The following is a 20,348-nucleotide window of genomic DNA, read 5'->3' as shown; positions in this document are numbered from 1 at the left end:
TGGCTTATTAATCTGATAGTTAATTAGAAATCTTTGTGTTAACTGGAAGGTTACATCAAATAGAAAGGAGAGAATAGTTTTAAATTGTTATAATTAAAATAATGTAAACAAACCCTGATCTTTTCAATTTAGTATATTCTTAATATGTTTCCGTAATAACACTTATTCCTATATATACATAAATAGATGTATCCTTGCAGTTGCTTTTTTTTTTTTTTTTTTTTTTTGCAATCGTTGAATTTTTTTTTTCTGAAGGAGTTAAAGCTCCTTTGAACCTGAACATGGTTTATCCCAGTGAAGCATGAAGGCCGTGTTTTACAAACACATTATAACTGTGCACCATGTGTAATTTGTGCAGATGACAGATAATGCAGTATAAGACCACTGCCGTTCTTCACTTACTGCATGTAGAACCTATTGTGGGACATTTATCTTAAAGCCGTACCAATATGTCTGGCATGCAGATTTTGGCTTTAATGCTATGCATTTCTGGTATTGGAGCTATTGTTGTGGCAATAACATCAAACGAGTGGAAAGTGACCACCAGAGCCAGTTCTGTTATTACTGCTACTTGGGTTTTTCAAGGCCTGTGGATGAATTGTGCAGGGAATGCTCTGGGCTCTTATCACTGTCGACCTCATTTAACAATCTTCAGGGTAGAAGGTAAGAATATTTACATGTTTTATTTTTAATTAAAAAAAGAAAAACTTGTACAATGCTCTTATACCCAACATAACAGCACATCAGAATGCAGCTGCCTGCTTGGGAATGCTTCTACTTCACATGATGGTCCCCCTACTTGCAAAACTGCTGGCAGATATTCAGCTGTTACATATGTGTGTTACATATGTGTGTCCACAGACACAATAGCTCTGTTATCTGGAAACTGGTTATCCAGAAAGCTCAGAATCATGGAAAGTCCATCTCTACATTTTATATAGTAGACTTAGGGTATGGAGATCCAAATTATGGAAAGACCTCTTATCTGGAAAACCCCAGGTTCTGAGTATTCTGAATAACAGATTTCTGGGGAACATAGATTGTACTAAATCTAGATGCACTGTAAAAGTGGGGAAGAACTGTAAGAGAAACATATATTGGTAATACAAATGGAAAAAGCAAAAAAAAGAAAAAATAAAATCAGGTCAAATTTGATTCCAACCTTGCCAATTATTTAATTACAGGCATGGGATCTGTTATATGGAAACCCATTATCCAGAAAGCTCTGAAATACATAAGGCCATTTTCTATAGACTCACAAATATACATCTTTAAAAATTATAACAGTACCTTCTACTTGATCCCAACTAAAATAGAAGTAATTCTTATTGGAGGCAGAACAATCATGCTATTTTAGTAGACTTTTTTTAGGAGATCCAAATTACAGAAAGATCCCTTATCCAGGTCCCAAGCATTCTGGATAACAGGTCCCATACCTGTATATATATATATATATATATATATATCTATCTATATATATCTATATATATATATATATATATATATATATATATATATATATATATATATATATATATATATATATATATATATATATATATATATATAGTTTTCATTGTTTTAAAGCTGTAAAATGCCCCACTACAGATATAACACTAGAACTTTTGTAAACAATAATATTCAGACATCAAGGGGCATATTTATCAAGGGTCGAATTTTTAATTGAAAAAACTTCGAAATTCAAATAGACCAATCAAAATTAAGTCGACGTTTTATTGGGTCGAATAGGTCCGTTTTCGATCGAATAGATCAATATTTGGAGGAATTCGAATTGTAGCGCTTTCGATCGAGTTCGATTCGAAGTTTCTCCCCAAAAAAAACTTTGATTTTTCAAAGTCCACCAATTGACTCCAAATAGGTTCTAGGAGGTCGCCCATAGGCTTAAACAGAAATTCAGCAGGTTTTAGATGGCGAATGGTTGAAGTCGAATTTTTAAAGAGACAGTACATAATAAATTTCGATATTCTAATTTTTGAATCTTTTGCAAATTCGAATGGAATTTGAACTATGGTATTCCCTAGTCGAAGTACACAAAAATAGCTTGAAATTCAAATTTTTGGAATTTGAAAATTCATCTCAACCTTTGATAAATCTGCCCCTAAAGGTGGCCATACACGGGCTGATAAAAGCTGCCGACAGACCGTGTCGGCAGCTTATTCGCCCGTGTATGGGGGCCCCCCGACGGGCTTCCCCGATCGAGATGGGATGAAAAATCCCGTCGGATCGCGGCCGCATCTATTCATTGATGCGGTTACGCGATCTGACCACCCATTACTATTCGTTAGGATCCGATCGTTGGGCCCTAGGGCCCACAATTGGATCAGCCCGATATTGCCCACCTCAAGGTGGGCATATCGGGGAGAGATTTGCTTGTTTGGCGACATCGCCAAACGAGCGGATCTCTCCGTGTATGGCCACCTTAAGTTAGATGAGTATTCAGACTTTACTTACTTACTGTACAGATATTCAAATCAATCAAAAACTGTACTGACTCTCTATACTGTCAGCAGGCTTGGTTGGGGGTGCTGCCTCTATGGGTATGTCCCTGTGTACAAATAAAAATGTATTTATTATATATAACTAGGTTACATGGGATCCATGGGGCTAATCGCTGATGAGTCAAAAATCAAGGACAGCTGTTACTGTATATTTTGGTTACAGCAGACTGTGTGTCTTTCACAATTGTAGAACTATGGCCATAGGAGTGATAATGTTCCCAGATTAAGTCAATAAACACATTTTATCCTTCACATGAAAGCTGGAGAGGCAGCATAATTAGAATTTCAGGGCAATTCCCTCTCCTAAGTTCTTAGGGAATGACAAGCGTTTTTATGAATTGTTATGTATAAAAAAATGTTTAGTTACAGCATCTTTACTAATCTATAAAACTCGCTGCCTTATTTGCTTTATTTTGCAAAGAAAAGTTTGCAGCATTCCAGCAAAAACACAACTTGGACGGAATTACATTCAAGTGATGTTTCAGCTCATCTTACTGATCCTTAAATAGAGCAAAGAAAAAAACTCCTTCCCTTCTAAGTATAATATGCAGAATATTATATTGGATTGCTTACATTTACTCTTTAGTTAGCCCTACTGTATACAATACAACTAATTAAATACCAGTATATTGGTTGGGGGAGGTGCTGCCGGCATATCTCTGTTGAAGCTGTTGTGCCCTTCGGACATGTTTTGCTATTCCTATCTGTCTAAAAAAAAATGTATAACAAGTGATTGTGTTGTCTGTCTCTATGGGTTTTAGTTATTCCAGCCATTAATTGGTTGTCTAATTGTAATAAAGAGCTGACCTTATATTTCTGCTGCAGTGTCAGGGTGACAATTAATGTCTACAGAAACCAATAACTAAATAAGCATTGTGGCACATATAGTATGAAATGCATACTATATTTATTACATGAACTTTTTTTCATCCACCTTGGAACATTCTTTCCTAGAATCCCTGGCACTTTGTAAATTTTCCCTTTTTTTTAATCTTTCTCGTGACCCAGATTATTAAAGAATCAAATAAACCTAAGGGGCACATTTACTAAACTCGAGTGAAGGATTCGAAGTAAAAAAAACTCTGAATTTCAAAGTTTTTTTTTTTGGTACTTCGACCATCGAATAGGCTACTTCGACCTTCGACTTTGATTCGAACGATTCGAACTAAAAATCTTTTGACTATTCGATAGTCGAAGTACTGTCTCTTTAAAAAAAACTTCGACAACCTACTACGCCACTTTAAACCTACCGAGCTACAATGTTAGCCTATGGGGGCCTTCCCCATAAGTTTGCTAAGCTTTTTCTGATCGAAGGAAAATCCTTCGATCGATGGAATAAATCCTTCGAAAGGATTTTTCCTTCAATCGTTCGATCAAAGTATTTGCAGTAAATCCTTCGCCTTCGATATTAGTAGTCGAATGATTTTACTTCAAGGGTCGAATATCGAGGGTTAATTAACCATCGATATTTGACCCTTAGTAAATGTGACCCTAAGGGGCAGATGTATGAAGGGTCGAATATCGAGGGTTAATTAACCCTCGATATTCGACTAGGAACTAAAATCGTTCGACTTCGAATATCGAAGTCAAACGATTTAGCGCAAATCCTACGATCGAACGATCGAAGGATTAAATCCTTCGAATCGAACGATTCGAAGGATTTTAATCCAACGATCGAAGGAATATCCTTCGATCAAAAAAACTCAGGCAAGCCTATGGGGACCTTCCCCATAGGCTAACATTGAGTTCGGTAGCTTTTAGCTGCCGAACTAGGGGGTCGAAGTTTTTCTTAAAGAGACAGTACTTCGACTATCGAATGGTCGAATAGTCGAACGATTTTTAGTTCGAATCGTTCGATTCGAAGTCGAAGTAGTAGTCGAAGGTCGAAGTAACCCAAAAAACACTTCGAAATTCGAAGTTTTTTTAATTCGAATCCTTCACTCGAGCTTCATGAATCGGCCCCTAAGTGTTTAATCTTCTACTTGTTTGGGTCAAATGATTTATTTCACATGTAAAACCTCAGGGTTTGGCTCATTTTGATATTTTCCCACAGGCCCCAAGCTAGTGAAAGTACAAAAAAGGCATTCCAATAATACCTTATATACTGTAACTAATCAACTAACACCAAAAATCTGATTTTTCTTTTATAAACCGCCTATAATCAAATATTGTATTTTTGTGTTATTGGATAGAGTACACTTTGTAGCTGGAGTCAAGTACACCAGTGCACTTACCAGTAACTGCTAAGGAATAGAGGAATGAAAACAAAGAATCAGAGGCCGCCCTTTAGACTTGAGGAACAGAACTTTCATTTGAAGTAACGTAGGTGAGGGCAGTGAGGTTTCGGAATGGTGTTGTGATGACTCTAAGCTTTGACAATCACCCCACAATAAGAATGAATAGCTTCTATGTATTAGCATTTCCTATGTAATATGAAAGTGAATGTGTTGGGGTTTCTTGCTGACCAGTGGTCAGCTACTTTTTGTTTGACAGAAAACCAGGGAGCCAGATTCCCATTTGATTTATATTTGAGAAAGAGTCTTTGACAATTTTACAATGTGGTTTTTATGGGGATCATTGTCAAATATGTGACAAAACCAACATTTTTAGTGCATGTGAGCATTGCCATTCTAAAAAACATTCATGCTAATCAGTGCACAACACAAATTCTAGGGCACAGATGGCATAACAATATCCCTAAAGCAAACCTATTCATAATAAATATTTAAAAGAAGCCAGCAATCTGAAGAAATATAAACCTGTATTGAATTTTTCAGGGTCTTTATTGAATAAATTGGACAATGTTCCAAACTGTGTACCCAGGTTAAAGGAGAACTAAACCCTAAAAATGAATATGCTATAACTGCCATGATAATGAACTTATTGCACAAGGCTAAAGTTTCAGCTTCTCAATAGCAGCAATGATCCAGGATTTCAAACTTGTCACAGGGGGTCACGACCTTGGAAAGGACTCACATGTTCAGTGGGCTCTGAGCAGCTGTTGAGAAGCTAAGCCTAGGAGTTGTTGCAAATTACTAAGCAGAAAATGAGGTTGGCATGTAATATGAGCTGATGCTACAGGGCTGATTATTAAGGGGCATATAAGGGTCTAACCCTCGATATTCGACCATCGAAGTAAAATCCTTCGACTTCGAATATCGAAGTTGAAGGATTTACCGCAAATACTTTGATCGAACGATCGAAGGAAAAATTGTTTGATCGAAAGATTAAATCCTTTGAATCGAACGATTCAAAGGATTTTAATCCATCGATCGAACGATTTTCCTTCAATCAGAAATTGCTTAGAAAGCTTATGGGGAAGGTCCCCATAGGCTAACATTGGTGCTCGGTAGGTTTTAAGTGGCGAAGTAGGTAGTCGGATTTTTTTTTTTTTTTTCAAAGAGACAGTACTTCGACTATGAAATGGTTGAATGATTTTTAGTTCGTATCTTTCGATTCGAAGTCATAGTCGAAGTAGCTTATTCGATGGTCGAAGTACCCAAAAAAACTTAAAACTTCAAAGTTTTTTTTACTTCGAATCCTTCACTCGAGCTTAGTAAATGTGTCCCTAAATTCTGTTGCTAGTTGCACTAGTTTCTGTGCTGGCATGTAGTAATTATCTGTATGAATTACTAATCAGCCTTAGATTGTGACATTTATATTCTGTGAGTACTGTATAATGTGAGTGGGTCCCTAAGCTCAGTTAGTGAATAGAATTTTTTTAATAGGATTTAAGATAATAGCATGTCCATGTGGTTTCTGTATTGGTAAATATGCTTTTCTACCTACCAGGATTTTTGCAGGCCTGCAGAGCACTGATGATTTCCGCTGTAGTCATTGGATTCTTTGGGTCTGTATTTGGGTTTCTTGGAATGAAATGTACTAAGATTGGTGGCAGCGACCAGATGAAATCTAAGATGGCTTGTTCTGCTGGGGCACTCTTTATATTGTCAGGTAAGAACACATCTATATCTAGCTGTCACGTTTTAGCGAGAAAAAGGTTTATCATGTGAAACGAGATTCAATCAGGGGCGTAACTACAGAGGAAGCAGACCCTGCGGCTGCAGGGGGGCCCAGGAGGTACAGGGGGCCCATGAGGCTCTCATTGATGAGCAATTTGAACATATATTGGTAAAACAGGACAAACACTGGATATGTTGGGGGCCCTAAAATTAATTTGCTGTGGGGCCCAGCAACATCTAGTTACGCCACTGGATTTAATTCAAGGAGAAAAAAACTTTTCTCCAAATTCAGTTCCAGTTTTTTTGCATAGACTTCAATAGAGATAAACCATGAGATAAGTTTTCCTGAAACTAATTGAATCTCAAATGGAATCTTATCCATGGGTTTTCACATGATAGACCTTTTTTCTCACTGGATTTAATCTGGCCCATGATCTGTCAGATGTAATAAATAAATATTCCAAAGACCCTTTTTCAGATTTCAACTGCGTAGATTCATTAACAGACACACAAACATTCTCGTTTCCCTCCAGTGAAGTCAAGACAAACTTGCATAGCAAAAAACTTGAAAATATCCAATAATGCAACCTGACCTTAAAGGAAAACTATCCTTCCAAAATGAATACTTGAGCAACATATATCATATTAAGTGGCATATTAAAGAATCGTATGAAACTGGAATATATATTTAAGTAAATCTTGCCCTTTTACATCTTTTACCTTGAACCACCATTTCATGATGGTCTCTGTGCTGCCTCAGAGATCACCTGACCAGAAATACTACAGTTCTTAACTGTAACAGGAAGTGCGGAAGCAAAAGACACAACTCTGTCTGTTAATTGGCTCATGTGACCTTACATGTATAGTTTGTTTGGTTTGTTTGCACCGTGAATCATATGATCCCAGGGGGTTGCCCTTGTTTTTTAAAATTATGATTACCCAATGGCACATACTAAAAAAAAAAGTATATTATTATTAAAATGGATTATTTACATGAAACAGGGTTTTGCATATGAGCTGTTTTATGCAATTTATTTGTAAAGAGACCTTCAGTACATTGTTTGACGGGTATAGTTCCCCTTTAATAGCATTTCTTGTTCAATTAAAAAGAAAGAATTAAGGTGAATGGCATGCGTTTCCATACATTTCCCTACATTACAGCTGGCAGAGAAACACCCAGTGCCAACTTGTGCCTCCTTCCTTGATATGAAAGGAAACTGCCCGTCACAGCTCATGATTGGTGGTTTTAGCCTGAAACTACATAATTGAGCATTTGAGCACCCCAAAAACTGCCTGTCGCCATATATATCCATTCATATGAGTGACAAGAGGCACGGGTATGGGACTTTATGCATTGGATAAAATATGATGTTGAAGAAATGCTAAATATGCCATTAGCCCAAGACTTTTTAATGGTAAGGAGGTACTAGTAAAGAGCCACGAGCTGTACACCACATGCCTACTACACTGTATACTGCACAGTCCTGTCAGAAAACCAGGGCCACAACAAGTCCAGCAAAATATATTTGGCTTTACGAAGACTATGGCAAAATATACAGAGCAATACACTGCCTATTAGCGAACAGTAAGATCATATGGTCTTGTTTATGGAGAAAAATTCAGTAGCCCTAAATTACCAGTTGATATTTGTATTAGGATTTTAACAAAATTACTTTGTACACACGTACTATACACGTCTTTGCCATTTTACTTCACTTTTTAACACCCCCAATAATCCGTAAATGTGTCATGTGATCAAGCCAGGATGTCTGGAAAGTCCCAGTCCTAGGGTGGCAGAATTTAAAGGAGTGGCCAACTCAACCCCTGGTTTATATAATTACAAGATGTGTCTGGGTCAACAGAAAGGCACTGTTAAAGGGGATGTAAACCCAGCTGTAAAGCTCCCCTACTTTTTATATAGAAGTTGTTGATAAAAATGCAAGAAAATTCACCAACAAGCATCTGCTGCTGAAAAACTTTATTATAAATGCAAAATAATTGACCAGGGGGGAATGCTGGTTCCCAACACAAGCAGCTTGCTGTTATCTTACACATAGAGATAATTATGTTAGGTTTTTTTACTTCATTATATTACACTGGAATCAAACATGAGGACAAAGTACAGACTTGTTCAGTGCTGGGAAACTAGGCTTAAAGGAACAGTAACATCAAAAAATTAGATTGTAATACAAATATAATGCAGTATAGCCCTGCACTGCTAAAACTGGTGTGTTCGCTTCAGAAACAATATATTGTTTATATAAATAAGCTGCTGTGTAGCCAAGGGACAGCTATTCAAAGGAGAAAGGGTTTAGGTTACACAGCATAGAGTCCTGCGCGGGTCCATTTTTTGGGACCCGTACCGCAACCTGCAATCTGCAACCCGGACCCGCATTCTTACCCGCTGACCATCAAGAATCAGGAAGTGCTGTCATTGTAAACCAGAAGTGACTTCATCAGAAGTAGCCGTGATCAGAAAAAACGGAGTAAAACAGGAAGTGCTGTTATTGTAAACCGAAAGTGACGTCATTGGAAGTAGACGTGGCCAGAAAAAAGGGGTATTGAGAAGACCAGCGATCCGCAGGTTTTTGCGGGTAACCCGCGGGTAACTGACCCGGGACTCTAACACAGCAGATAAGCTCTATAGAACATAACTAGTTATACTGTGCCATATAGCCTTTTTTCAATTTCTTGCTACACAGAAGCATGTTTATATGAACTATAGTAGTGTTTCCGAAGCAAACCGATCTGTTGTACCAGTGCAGGGCAACACTACATGATATTTTTTTTTATTTCTTTAAAACACTTATTTTTTGGTGTTATTGTTTTTTTAAAACTTCAAACTCCAGTTTCAGCAACAAAGAACAGGGAGCCAGATTTATACAGATCAGCTGGGATTGTCACTGGAGGATTGTTTACATTTGAGTTCAGCCACTGGCTGTGGATATTTGGGGAAAAGCATTGAAAAGTTCTCACTGTGCAATATTGCTTTAAGAATACAACTGGACTACAGCTCCCAGCATGCCTCAAACTTCAATATATGTTACATTATTCTGGGATTTGTAGTCCAGCCACAAAGAAGTAATGTTTAGTTGAGCATTGCAGCAGGGTATACTACTTTAAAAGGGTTGTTCACCTTTGAAATAACTTTTAGTATGATGTAGAGAGTGATATTTTGAGACAATTTACAATTGGTTTCCATTTTGTATAATTTGCGTTTTTTGAGTTATTTGCTTTTTATTCAACAGCTCTCCAGTTTGCAATTTCAGCATTCCGGTTGCTACGGTCTAAATTACCCTAGCAACAATGCATTGATATGAATAAGGGACTGGAATATGAATTGGAGAGGCCTGAATAAAAAATGAGTAATAAAAAGTAACAATAACAATACATTTGTAGCTTTACAGAGCATTTGTTTTTTAGAAGGGAGTCAGCGAGTCATTTGAAATCTGCATAGAGTCAGAGTCATAGAGTCAGAAGAAAAAGGCAAATAACTATAAAACTATAAAAAATAAATAATGAAAACCAATTGAGAAGTTGCTAAAAATTGGTCATTCTATATACATATATATACATACTAAAAAGTAACTTTAAAGGTGATCCACCCCTGAATAGATTTAAAATTGTCTAGGGCAGCATTAAAGGTAAATCAAAGCTTCTATGTAATCGATATGCAAGAAGTCTAATGTTTCTACAAAAACAACCAAAACAAAAAGGGAAAGGCTTTTTCTAACTGTAGCTGTTACTTCTCAGTCCACTTTAGTTATGATTACGCCATGCTATTTTATATCCTCTTGAAAAATGTTGCAACCGAAAAACACAACCATCGGGGACAATTATATGGTGGATAACCCGTAGCTAAGTGATAACAAGGTTATCCAGAGGATCATAAATATTTACACAGTCATAAAAAAAATCCAGTGTTATGTCATCTTGGAGAATTTGCTTTAAATGAGCTGGGAAATACACTGGTTAGAAAACACATATGCCAGCACTTGCATGTTATCAACAAAGTAATTAAAAAAACAGAGGGTCATTTATAAACACCGGGCAAATTTGCACCTGGGCAGTTACCCAGAATTAACCATTCTATAACATACTAAAAGTTGTCTTAAAGGTGAACAACCCTTTTAAGGCACTCAGGTCTTGCAAAGAATCATATTTGTTGATTCCTATTGATCACTGAAAAAAAACAAAAGTTTTATGTGCTTTTGAGTGATATGAACACTCAAAGCACTCATTCCTGTACATAAACCTCTCGTCTCTTCTCTTCACTAATCAATCCATCTATTTATATTCTTGCCCTATGTAACGATATTATATATGATACAGTATATAACATGATGATATCTTGCAGGAATATGCTCCTTATCGGGCTGCTCGCTGTATGCACATAAAACAACCTCTGAATACTTTGATCCAAGCTTTGTTGCACAGAAGTAAGTCTCTTATTCTTATTATGTAACAAAGTGAAAAGAATATATATATATATATATAAAATAAATAGGACATTGATTTTAATGTATCATATGCTTGTACGGCTCAAGTATAAATGAAATACCATTTTTAATTCTAAAAATATACAGAAACGGTTAACGTATTATTTTTCTATTTTGAGAAATAAAACCATTACAATGAAAGCACATGTATATTATAGGTTATATGTTTATATGTGCATTTAATAAGATTACTACAATTTATATACACAAGATTCTGTGTAGCCTTGGGGGGGGGGGGGAGATTTGTGCTGAAAAAGGATCAGGTTACATAGCAGATAACAGATTCACTCTTTAGAATGCCACTATATTCCATTACAGTTTTGCTGTCTTGTCTTCTTTATCAGTTGAGAAAGCATGTAAAACATTTTTGGTAAAAGTTAAAATTTGAAGGACACAGAGCCATGTTGTCTTTATGCTAAAGGATTTAAAGGAGAAGGAAAGTCATTTTCCACTTGGGGGGTGCCAAATGTTAGAAGCAGGAAGAGCATCACTCTGTAGTGCTCGCTGGAATAACCCAGTAAATAGAATCACTTGGGGGTGCCTGACTTTTCCAAGAGGAAAATGACTTTCCTTCTCCTTTAAACAAAATAAAGGTTTTACCCTCCTACCTGATGTTAAAGTTCATAATATAGATTCTTAGAGAGGCTTAAATACACCTTGCAGTAAGATTCTTATCACCACTGGTTCTTGAGGCCATTTCCAGGACTGGATGTGTCCCTCCAAAAGATTGTTATGGCCCCATCTTTCGTACAACATTTGGTGTGTGTACGGTGGGAGACGAGCCAACCAATATCCGCAGAAGACTTAGGGACAAATTCACTAAAGTGCGAAGTGGCTACGTGACGTCATTTTGCCACTTCACGATTTACTAAGGGTCCCTGGCGTAAATTCACTAGCGAAGCAGATAGACTAGCGGTAATTCGCTCCCTAACGGCAGACGAAGTTGCACTCTGGCGAAGGGAGGTAACTACGCTAATTCACTAAGATGCGGATTTTTCTGAACGTTACCTCTTGCGGCAGAGTTTACTTCGCCAGCTCAGACCAGGTGAAGTGCAATAGAGTAGATAAGAGTCTGTTCAAAAATAGTTGAACATTTTTCCAAGTCCCAAAAAATGCTGGCGTCCTAAATTTTTTTTGGGTACCCTCCTTCCCCCCTACATTTCCTAACATATGGCACCTAAACTATACAGTGGGCACATGTGTAGGGCAATATAACACCTCTATTTTATTTCATTTAGGTTAAATGGCCTTGTGTAGTGTAATGTAGTTGCTGCTACATATATGTCCATTGTACTTTAACTTCACGCCATATGCTAATTAGGCATCCCTAGCGCAACTTCGAACTGCTTATCGTATTATCGCTAGCACAACTTCACAAGCGTTCAGTACCCTGGACGCAACTTCAGATTTTTGTGAATTTTTGAAGGCACTTAAACATCGGCCATTGTTAGTGCTGAATGGTCACATACAGGTAGAATTCTATTGTTTCTACCTGTATATCTGACGATTCAGCTCTACACATGTGTATTATCAACACTGGGCAAATTTGCCCATGGGCAGTAACCCTTGGCAACCAATCAAATTGTTGCATTCATTGTTCTACTTGCAGCTGGTTTTAAAAAGCTAATCCATCCCCCAAACAAATAGTGCAAAATTGGCCCAAAGCCTCGGAAATTTTTGACAGTATTGATGGACGGGTAGCGGTCGGGTTATTTACTTTTCTCTGGCTACTTCACCTTTTTGGCTTGAATGGCATGACTCCAAAAGTATTATTTCATACAGGATTTATATGGACTGTATTCCCTTAAATCCTTTTCATTCTGTCCATCTGCTCTGCTGTGAGACAACGGCACTCTAGCTAACGGAAACCTTGGAAATGATATGGTCTACATTGCTACCAAGATGCAGTTTCCATTGTAAGATGTAGAACAGATGGATCCATGAGGGTATAATGCCTATATAAATAACAAGAAATGTAAACTCTAGAATACACCACATACCTGTGGCAGCCATTCACATCTCAGCCAAAAGAAAAGAATCTGTAGTACAGAGGCATACAGAACTATAGGGTTATGGTACTTTTGTTGGTGCTTTACTTGAATGCACTTGAATCAGAAAATAAATTAGAAGCACTGATAAGCTTTTAGAACATATTTTACAATAGTAATGGTTTCAGTGAGTAGCAAGTGAAAAGGCTTGACTGTACTGGAGCCGATAAACCCTTAGTAAATGTCCCTGTTTCTCTTCTTGCAGGTATGAGTTTGGGACGGCACTGTTTGTTGGATGGGCTGGAGCAGCAGTTTGCTTGCTTGGCGGCTGTATATTTTGCTGCTCCTTTGCTGCTGAATGCAATCGTTCAAGGTACGCTCCATTTCCTATATCAATTTTAGTACAGGTATGGGATCCATTATCCGGAAACCTGTTATCCAGAAAGCTCCAAATTTCGGAAAGGCCGTCTCCCATCGACTCCATTATAATCAAATAATCCAACTTTTTAAAAATGATTTCCTTTTTCTCTGTAATAATAAAACAGTAGCTTGTACTTGATCCCAACTAAGATATAATTAATCCTTATTGGATGCTGCCAAACCAGCCTATTGGGTTTATTTAATGTCTACATGATTTTCTAGTCGACTTTTGGTATGAAGATCCGTTATCCAGAAAACCCCAGGTCCCGAGTATTCTGGATAATAGGTCCCATACCTGTATTACTTAAACAGGTTGCTTCTTATAAAGTGTAGTTTACAGTAACGCTTGGCTCTCCCAGATAATGTTAATGTGGGTTTGCTCCCAACTCCTCCTTCCCCATCTCTCCTCAGTCTCCCTACCTTCCTTATATATATCCATACATTCTCCCTCTACACTTCCCCAGTCCCTCATTCCAGCTTCCCTGATATATATTTATTCCCACTCTTCTACCTCCCTGCAGCTTCCCCATCTAGGTGCCCTCTTCCATTCCTTCTTATACCCCCATTATTTCTCCACTCATTCACCCCTCCAAAAAAGTCAGATAATACAGTACAGGTATGGGATCCATTATCCGGAAACCCGTTATCCAGAAACTCCATTATAATCAAAAAAATAATTAAAATAGATTTCATTTTTTCTCTGTTATAATAAAACAATAACTTGTATTTGATCCAAACTAAGATATAATTAATCGTTACTGGAAGCAAAATAAGCCTATTGGGTTTATTTAATGTTTATATGGATTTTCTATTAAACTTATGGTATTTAGATCCAAATTACAGAAAGATCCGTTATCTGTAACCCCTCAGGTCCCGACCATTCTGGATAACGTCCCATACCTGTATAACAATTCAGCAGCCTTATGCTGGCAACAAACACTGGACCTGGCCAGCTTAAATGTATTTGTGATGAAACAAATTACAAATTTGTATAGTCTTAAAAGTAACCTGTTTCAGTAGCTGCATATGACGACATCAAAGCCAATATTAAAAGCAACATATTATTAATTTTATAAGAAAAACCTTTTCATATATGGACCATGATTTAAAAAAGAAATGAATGAATAACTCTTGTGAAATATTTCCTCCCAGGACAGGATATTCATATGCTAAAACAAGATCAGTTATGAGTTTGCAATCAAGAGAACCCAGAACAGAAGCCGACCCGAAGACTCCGAGATCCTCAAAGGACTTTAAGACTAATTCATATGTTTAAACATTGTTCTAAAGCATTTGTGTACAGTAAAAAAAGTCAAAATAAGAGTCAGAAGATTCCAACCAAACCCCACTATTTCTTGCAGTTCTGCTTTGACACATTATGAGGCTTAACAGGAACTACTGACAATCTTAATCACAGTACCAAGAAGACCCATCACCATGGTAACAGTACAAAAAAGGCAATAATGCTGATTTGTCATCACTTTCCCATGACTTCTTGGCCATGAATGAGCAGACATAGGATGCGGAGGCCTGAAGACACTCAACACATTTTTGCTGGGGGTAGGACAGATGAAGTAGCAACTCCTGGAAGTGATGTCACAAGCTGAAGGTACTGAAAATAAACTTACCTTAACTATCAACGTTGATGCTCATTCTGTAAATGCGGAGGCTCATTCTCTGTCAGTAAAAGAGAGGAAGAAAAACTCCTCCCCAATGAATAGTCCATGAGTCATGTCATTCCTTGGTCCAAACTAACTGGGCTTATTTAGACCATACAGACTCAAGACAAGCCAAATAAAATGGATTATCTGGTGTGAGCAGCACAATAAATTCACAACACAACAGCCTTCATGATCACATTAATTACTGTAAGTCACGTAAAGGGGCAGTTCACCTTTCAGTTATTTTTTAATATGACCTGTTCCTAGCAACTTTGAAATTGTTTTTCATTATTTATTTTGACTCTTTCCTGCTTTAAAATGGGGGTCAATGACCCCAGCAGCCAAAAACGATAGCTCTGCTACGGTTACTTTTTACTACTTATCTTTCTATGCACGCCCTCTCCTATTCATATGCCCATCTTGCCTTCAAATACTGCCTGGTTGCTAGGTTACACAAGACCCTAGCAACCAAATAGCTGCTGAAATACCTAACAGGGAAGCTGTTGAACAAAAACCGAAATAACTGAAAAACCATAAAATGAAGATCAATTGCAAATTGTCCTAGGATATACATTTCTATACCATACTAAAAGTTTTCTTTAAAGGTGAAAGTTTTTTAAAAAGTATTTTGCATTTGCTCTTGACATTTTCTCGGTGTCTGTAAATAGTGACATTGATGGAATCCATTGCGCACATTTGGTGGATTTTGGAGTGAAAATAAAAATAAACGAGAGCAAAATCCACCCCATGTGCTCAATGACAGATGGAAACCATCTTCCTGCAATCATAGGGCCATATCAGTTTTTCTACTGGTGGGATTAAGGGAAATAAAGAAATATAGTCACCAGAAGACATTCAATAAGTGGGTGCACAGTACAAAACTTGGAAAAAGTGCTGTTCTATTCACAGTGAGGTCTTCACCAAACAATACGGGCTGGATAATTGTTTTTAAATTAGAGGGGTGCCAGCCTGCTGTAAAAGGTAAACTATTAAAATCGCTGGGGGTGGCTAAGAACTTGACACCACTAGTGCTTTTCCTTTTCCTTCTCCTTTAACGCAAACAAGACTGTTCTCAGAGAATGCTAAAAACACAGACAGAATAAATGCATACATTTTTAGATTTTATTCAGTAAGAAAAACTGGCTGTACATTAAAAACATTGTTTGAAAAATGTAACAGAGGTGCATTTATAATACTATTTTTTTTCTCCAAGCACCAGTGGGAGATAAAATACCATAAAATGTTGTAGTCCATTTTTGGTAATTTTACTACAATATCTTCTTTACAAACATGTGTTGCCTTATGGAGTAACTATAGTTTTATTGGATTTTGTAACATAAATATGCTCAGTAGCTTTAGTTAGAAGGACCAAAGGGGTCAACCATATGCACTAGTCATAATGTGGGGTGTCTAGATACTCATCATCATGTACATGTGCTATAAAAGTACTCAGAAGACTGTAGGTATTCATAATCCTGGGGTTTTTGTTCAAGACCATGGGGGGGGGAAAGATGCTGTATGAGGCAATTCTGAGTGAAATTCTTAAGAATATCTGCTTTACAAAAATATATTTAAAGGAGAACTAAACCCTAAAAATGAATAAGGCTAAAAATGCCGTATTTTATATAGTGAACTTATTGCACCAGCCTAAAGTTTCAGCTTCTCAATAGCAGCAATGATCCAGGACTTCAAACTTGTCACAGGGGTCACCATCTTGAAAAGTGTCTGCGACATTCACATGCTCAGTGGGCTCTGAGCAGCTGTTGAGAAGCTAAGCTTAGGGGTCGTCACAAATTATCAAGCAGAAAATGAGGTTGGTCTAATATAAATGATGCTACAGGGCTGACTATTAAATTCTGTGCTAGTTGCACAGGTTTCTGAGCTGCCATGTAGTAATTATCTGTATTAATTACTAATTAGCCTTATATTGTGACATTTATATTCTGAGTACTGTATATTGTGAGTGGGTCCCTAAGCTCAGTAAGTGACAGCAGCACAGAGCATGTGCAGTGAATCAGCAAAAAACAAGATGGGGAGCTACTGGGGCATCTTTGGAGACACAGATCCTTACTGCTAAAGGTTGTTGATTGCTTTGGGCTGGTACAGAAGCCTTAAACATAATGTACAACATTTCTAGCTACTTCTTTAGTTAAGCTTTAGTTCCCCTTTAATTGTGGTTTTCTTTTACCTTATGTTCATTTGTTCTGAAAAAGAAAATGCATTTGTAAAGTACAGTACAGTAAAATGCACTATTTAAATTGTGAGATACATGGTACCAAGTTACTAGCTTTAAGAGATGGTAGCCAACAACACACGCAGGTCAACTAATGCACAAAATGTGATTTTTGTAAAGTACTATACTCTGTGTAAAGCTGTTGAATAAAAATGATTTTAATAAGTAATGTTGCAGCATTTTGACTTCATTGTACCGTGTTTAATTAGGAATTTACCATGGGTTTTTTGCTTTGGTGCCCAAGTATACTCCCAACTGAGCATTACAATCTGGAAATATAACCATTACTAAAGAGAATTGCAGAGTTTCTAAAACCATACTATCAGGAGGCTGCTTAAATGTTTTTATGTGGCACAGGCTCAGAAAAGACCAAATAATCATATCTACACATATAGTCATTGTAATTCTAATATTACACATATACATTTTTAGATTTGGCCGCTACACAACTAAACAAGTATTAATTATGTATAGTACATATACAAATAATTCAATGTAAAAAAACCTGCTGGCTATTCAATAGCACATTTTCTAGTTAATAGAAATAATACTGTAAAAAGTTATTCAAAAATGGCATAGGTATCACAAAACTGCAATGAAAATCTTAAGTACCTTTAATCCTGTTTAAACACTGGCAGCCTTCCCTCCCTCATATCCATTCCCTTTGAGCTCAGCAAAACCCAATTATACATTTTGATAATTCAGTGATATGAAAAGGAAGGAATCCAGAGGTGCACCAGTACCATGAAAAAACGTGCCTGTGACAGCTCAGGAGGCATCCTCTTGGAAGATGTACATTATTCTGGCAGTGGGAATGTTGAGGTGCATCCCTGCAGTCACACTTATGATCCTACGAGATCTTGCGACCATTTACACCATCTCACATGCAGTCAGACCGCATTCTGAATCAAACGTATACAGAAATTGATCACAGTAGCACGATCAATGCGGATACTTGCCAATGGGAGAGAGAAACAAGTTAAAGTAGCAAATGAAAAATAATGAAACAATACTAGTACTTTACAAAAGTGCTTAAAAGGGATATAGCATGTGCTAGAAAAGGCCTTGGGGAGGCAGAAACGTCAGTCGGTAGAATAGAATTAATAAAACAGTTTTTGTTTTAAGACCTGACAGTGCGGACTCTATTGGAAGTTTGTGTTACATGTAATGATTCTGCATCCAGGCACATTATTTGGCTTTATCGTGAGTGCTGGCATTTCCCTGGATTATATATTTACTAGCTGTGGTGCATGGCAAAGCCTGGGAAATTTGATGTTACATGTTCAAAATAAGTAAATTAAAAAAGAAAAGCATTCTGCATTGAAAAACATTTATGCAGAGATACCGTCCAATGCTATGGAATGCAGCAAGGTCATTGCTCAGATAGACGGACCTGTGCCCTGTAAGCAATCAAGCTTGAATACAAAAGGACGGACATAACAAAGCTCAGAACCATTTAAACCTCATCCCTAACATGTTTTGTCCTTTGCCAGCAATTTTTTAAAACTGATCAAAACAAGTTCTTATCTGTGCATACATGCCACCACCTCCTTTAAACCAAACTCAAGATTCACATGCTGAATTAATTTGTATTCATGCTACATGGTTGCAGCATGTAAAGTAAACTGGTGACTGGAGCCTTAAGCTACATGTAGATATGCAACCTTGTCCCATCAATGAACCACATATGGAATCCGCAGGCTACAATGATAAAGACTATACAGAGCAATTCAGGTGCATTTTGCATTACTACTTAGAAATCAGTACATTCTGCAGCAGCCATTTGAGCTCATTAATAATCAGCCATTGAGCATGTGAATTTCAAATGTGCAAGGTAAAGGGTCCAGTTGACAGATTTAACCTCCTTTTCTGCTCATTATTTCTTGAGCAGAACCCTAAGCTCAACTGGCTAACAGGAGCTCAGAACTGTGAGCTTTTAGGGATTTATTATTAACATGTATTTATATAGCGCCAACATATTGCGTAGCACTGTAGGGATATCTTTGGAGCATGTCTGTTCACTTCTACAGGCTTCTATGTCTCTGGGCTGGTACCATTTAATATAAAGATAAGGTTCACCATTTCTAGACTTTTGCTTTAGTGGCATTTACTTTTCATTTAATCGCAATTAATCTGCTCTGTAAAGGATTTGCTATGCAAGGGGTTGCTGCATATTTAAGCACACGTATTATATGTATATGTTATACATAAATCTGTTGCAGAAGTTTATACATTACAATTAAATCCTTTGCCAGATTTCTTTTCCAGCTTTAGTGAGAGAGACAAATCTAAACTAGTGGCAGCATTAGACTACTGGCCTAAAATATGACTAATGAGCCCTGGATTCCTTTAAATCCCACCTGTCAAAGCTCAAACCCTTTCCAAACAAGACGTACCAGCAGAAATAATGGAGAGGAAGTGTCAGACAATGAAAAACACCCTAGCTGCACACGCTATGGGGCTTTTATAAAGTAGGTCGTACCATTCTGAGAAGTTATAATCGTACCTAAAGACAATAAAAAGAGCTCACAAAAATAAACATAAAATAATTTACATTAAAACATGTTTTGCTGCTCGATTGCTTTGGGCGGCAGAGTTGAGTTGATAATACTGACAAGACGTGACTACCTGTGCCCTACTTATACAGGAGTATTGTCATTTGTTCTCATCTCTGAGGCACTTCAAGGCCTTATTTGCAGTATCTTTCTTCCAGGCAAAAGAATCCAGACACAAAATGTAGATTCTCAGGTGTCTGAAGAGTCGCTGAAGTCACTAACAGTAACTAAACTGCTTACGAGTGTGCTTGAGGTATCCACAACATCTACAAAAGCAAAAAGAAACTTTAAAATAGATACAATCATTGAGTTAAAAAAAAAAAAAAAGTTTGTCAATATGTATAAAATATCAGTACAGATAAAATAAACAAACAGGCACTTCTGATTCTTTTGAATGGCATTAATCAGCCCAACAAATAGATCCTTGCAGGCCAAAATTTCCTGTGAAGCAAAATCACACCATGTGACCAAAGTGAGGGAGTCAGAAAGTTGCAGTATGGAGCTACATCAG

At 37.2% G+C, this 20,348-nt stretch overlaps 2 protein-coding genes across 12 annotated transcripts in view; one reads left to right on the top strand and one right to left on the bottom strand.

The window, feature by feature from the left end:
- Positions 1-341: 341 nt before the first annotated feature.
- cldn10.L (claudin 10 L homeolog) lies at positions 342-14,827 on the top strand. Its single transcript, XM_018247247.2, has 5 exons — positions 342-663; positions 6,312-6,473; positions 10,839-10,920; positions 13,234-13,341; positions 14,541-14,827. The coding sequence occupies exons 1-5, from the start codon at positions 450-452 to the stop codon at positions 14,662-14,664; spliced, it is 690 nt and encodes a 229-aa protein (XP_018102736.1). The 5' UTR covers positions 342-449; the 3' UTR covers positions 14,665-14,827.
- A 2,597-nt stretch (positions 14,828-17,424) lies between these two features.
- Positions 17,425-20,348, bottom strand: part of dzip1.L (DAZ interacting zinc finger protein 1 L homeolog) — a 31,711-nt gene continuing 28,787 nt past the window's right edge. For 10 of the 11 annotated variants that reach the window (XM_018245147.2, XM_018245143.2, XM_018245146.2 and 7 more), the window contains one exon: positions 17,425-20,103. In XM_018245147.2, the coding sequence (XP_018100636.1) occupies positions 20,027-20,103 (77 nt within the window). In that variant the 3' untranslated portion in view covers positions 17,425-20,026. 11 annotated transcript variants of the gene reach the window in all.

This window comes from Xenopus laevis, chromosome 2L (assembly GCF_017654675.1).
Source record: "Xenopus laevis strain J_2021 chromosome 2L, Xenopus_laevis_v10.1, whole genome shotgun sequence".
Classification (NCBI taxonomy): Eukaryota; Metazoa; Chordata; class Amphibia; order Anura; family Pipidae; genus Xenopus; species Xenopus laevis.
The sequence above is the reverse complement of the archived record's forward strand: the minus strand, read 5'-3'. Positions and strand labels throughout refer to the sequence as shown.

Bases quoted from the DNA above. Each gene is read 5' to 3' on its own strand.
- cldn10.L (XM_018247247.2), top strand. From the start codon at position 450: ATGTCTGGCATGCAGATTTTGGCTTTAATGCTATGCATTTCTGGTATT. The intron at 10,921-13,233 runs GTAAGTCTCTTA...CTCTTCTTGCAG, and splicing joins CCAAGCTTTGTTGCACAGAA to GTATGAGTTTGGGACGGCAC. The intron at 13,342-14,540 runs GTACGCTCCATT...ATTTCCTCCCAG, and splicing joins GCTGAATGCAATCGTTCAAG to GACAGGATATTCATATGCTA.